The 3136-nt window shown below is 61.9% G+C and overlaps 1 protein-coding gene across 1 annotated transcript; it reads right to left on the reverse strand.

The window, feature by feature from the left end:
• Window positions 1-451: 451 nt before the first annotated feature.
• On the reverse strand, window positions 452-1786 carry FOXQ1 (forkhead box Q1). Its single transcript, XM_042937251.1, has one exon. The coding sequence runs from the start codon at window positions 1775-1777 to the stop codon at window positions 557-559; it is 1221 nt and encodes a 406-aa protein (XP_042793185.1). The 5' UTR covers window positions 1778-1786; the 3' UTR covers window positions 452-556.
• Between the last annotated feature and the right edge of the window lie 1350 nt (window positions 1787-3136).

Raw genomic sequence — 3136 nt, forward strand, 5'->3', positions numbered from 1 at the left:
CACAGTGAAGCATTGGTCAATAGCAGAGAAATGACTGAAGATTCTCTGACACCTCTCTCACACTCAGTCATGCCTGTAAATGCCACATACTTACGTAGAGTGGGGCCCCAATAAACCCCAAACAGTAGTCATATCATTTATCATATGGAATGGTTCCCTGATATGTGTGTGTGTGTGTGTGTGTGTGTGTGTGTGTGTGTTTTAAGGGAAAAATCAATGGAAGGTGCTACAAAAATAGGAATAAGGGAGAGCCTGGGCAGTAAGAAAATAGACAAAGTCTTTGTGAAGTGAAGGAGGGACAGGCTTGGTCAGTAAACTAAAACAATTATGAAGAATTGGTTTAGTTCTCTGTAAAGTCACGAAAGAAAACATTCTGAACTAAGTTAAAACACTTCTGTCAAAAATGCTTTAGCTTTAAGGCACGTTTGATGGAGATTTTTCTTTTAAAGTCTTTTTTTTTTTTTTTTTGTCTGGCTGGAAAATGCAAAAACCCCAAGCCTGTGTTCCCTTCCTCCCCGATGGCTCCCACCCCTGCTGCCGGGCTCCGCCGCGCGGCTCAGGCCAGAAGCGTCTCCACTGGGTAAGGCAGGTGCGGGCCGGGGCCACCGGCTGAGGACGCCTGCAGCGCCGCGGGCAGCCGCAGGGGGCAGTACAGGTGCGCGCCGCCGCCAGCCGCGGGGCCACGAAACGGCTTGGCGGGGGCCGAGGCAGAGAGGGGCGCAAGCAAGAGGTGAGGCACTGCGGGTGGCGCGGCCGGCGGTGCGTCGGCTCCGCGCGCGCTCAGCAGCAAGGGCTCCACCGCACTGTAAGCGCACATCGGCAGCAGGGCCCCTCCGGAGGCTTCGGGGAGGAGCGCAGGATATGTGGGGAGCGGCGGACAGGGTGCGGCGCCCCATGGCAGCCGCGCCCCGGGGGCTGCGTCCCCATCTCGGCGGCTGCGGAAGGGCTTGCTTAGGATGCTGTCTATGGCGAAAGAACTGGAAAACTTGCCCGCAGGGCTGGCGCGCCCCTCGTGGCGGGCGGGCGAGCGCGCACGGGGAGAAATCGGGGCGGCGGACGCGGGCGGAGGGGGCGCAGCGGCGGGGTGGGCCGCGGCCTCCTCTGGCCGAAGCCCTGGTTGGGGGGCTGCCGCCCGGTGGCTGAGGCGCTTGCGGCGGCGGCGAAAGACCCCGTCGGCGAAGGTGTACTCGCTGTTGGGGTTGAGCATCCAGTAGTTGTCCTTGCCCCAGGGCCGCGAGGGGTCGCGCAACACCTTGACGAAGCAGTCGTTAAGTGAGAGGTTGTGGCGCACGGAGTTGCGCCAGCCGGTGTAGCTTCCGCGGAAGAAGGGGAACTTGCCCATGAGGTACTCGTTGATTTCGGCCAGCGTCAGGCGCCCTCCAGCCGAGTCGCGGATAGCCATGGCGATGAGCGCGATGTACGAGTACGGGGGCTTGGGCCGCCGCGTGTACGGCTTGCTGCGCGCGCCCTCGCCGCCCCCCGCGCTCCCCGCACCTGGCCCGGCTGCGCAGGCCTCCGCGTGCCCCGCCGCCACCGCTGCGGGGACCTCCTCCTCAGCGCCTGGCCCGCAGCCTGCGTTCCGCTCGCCGCCGCCCGCCAGTTCCTCGGCGCTGCCGCCCGCCGCCGGGCTGTTGGCCGCGCAGTCCCCGTCCGAGCCCAGGGAATCGTCGCCGGCTGCGGACAGCGGAGATGGTGCGTCGCTGCCGCCGGCACCCTCCAAGTCACTACCCGGCTTGTCCCCGTGGGCCGCGCGGGGGCCGAACACCTCCAACTTCATGACCACACACCCTGTCCCTGCCCCGCGCCGTACCCTTTTCCTTCGCGCGGTCTTGGGAAGCTGGTGCCGGGGGCCGGAATGGAGATCCCGGGGTCACGGGTCCTTGCCTTTCGTTCCCAGGAGCTCTCCCTCCTCTTACGAGAGACAGTCACTTTTCCGTTTACGAGTCTTCTTCCGCTGGAATTTTTTTGGAGGGGTTGTGCTTATTGGGTGAACTAAGAGGGGCGGAGAGGGAGGAGTTGGATGTGTTCTGTCTTCAATTCGAGGATTAGGGACTTCGGGGTGAACGCGTGAGGGGGTGCAGTTCCACCCTCTGATAGCCAAGTGTGCCGGGCTTGGGACTTCTTGCTGGAAGGAAGAAGCGTGAGCATCTGCTATCCATTCAAGAGACCAGGAGGTGTTCTTCACTGGAGGTCCCAGGTCCCAGGCAGGCGTCCTCGAGGCACGGAGATGGTGCCAGCCTGTGTGCGTGCCACTCTTGGGGGGAGGGTATGGAGCCTTCAGCCTTGAGCGCCCACGGAGCCGAGTCCCCGAGACCGTGGCGCCCGCAGCCGCCTTTTCGTCCCGGGCCTCCGAAGCTGCATCTCCTCGCTGGCCTTCCGCTGCTACGTCTCGCCTCCACCTTCGTCCAAGCCCAATATAACCCCGCGGCGGCTCCGAGGGGGCGGGGCCTGGGCGCAGATGGCAGAGGGGTGGGGGAACAAGGTGGCCAAGGTGGCTGCAGCTCCCCGGAGGGCTCACACCAGGCCGAGGCCATGCGGCAGCGCGGAGGCAAAATCTCCGCGCAGGTTGTTTGTTTTGGGACTGCCCGGCCCCGCCCTCTGCCTCCCGCCAATGAGGAGTCTGCGCGCGGCTGGGGTGTGCGCGTGTCAGTGAGTGTGCCCGCGTGCCGGCCCCGCCCGCCCGCTCCTCCCTCAGGTGTGAGAGCCCAGCTGCCTAGGAGGAGTCACTGCATTTTAGAGCTCAAGGAGGCGATTGGGGCAGTGGAGGGGGATATCTCTAGGGGACACCCGGAAGGGCTGGGTCCAGGGCAGCAAGGACTTCGCTCCCTCCAGCAGTCCTCTTAAACTGCCTGCGGTGTGTGTTTTCCTCCTCTTGGTAGCGAAAACCGTGCTTCTTCGGAAAGCAACCCCCCGTCGTTACTAACGAAGTGCTAAACAGCAAAGACCGCGCAGGACACTCTGCGGGGATCGCTTATGGGAGCCACATGCTGTGCACCTTTCTGTGGTTTCCCTTTGCTGGCTTTCTTTTCTTTTCTTTGTTCATTTCTTTTCTTCTCTTTTCTCTTTTCTTTCTCTTCTTTCTTTCTCCCTTCCTTTCTGAGTAAACTACTGGACTTGAAATTGTGTACCTTTTTTT

The sequence above is a fragment of the Panthera leo genome, chromosome B2 (genome assembly GCF_018350215.1).
Source record: "Panthera leo isolate Ple1 chromosome B2, P.leo_Ple1_pat1.1, whole genome shotgun sequence".
Classification (NCBI taxonomy): Eukaryota; Metazoa; Chordata; class Mammalia; order Carnivora; family Felidae; genus Panthera; species Panthera leo.

Coding starts and splice junctions, on each gene's coding strand:
- FOXQ1 (XM_042937251.1), bottom strand. CDS start 1,777: ATGAAGTTGGAGGTGTTCGGCCCCCGCGCGGCCCACGGGGACAAGCCG.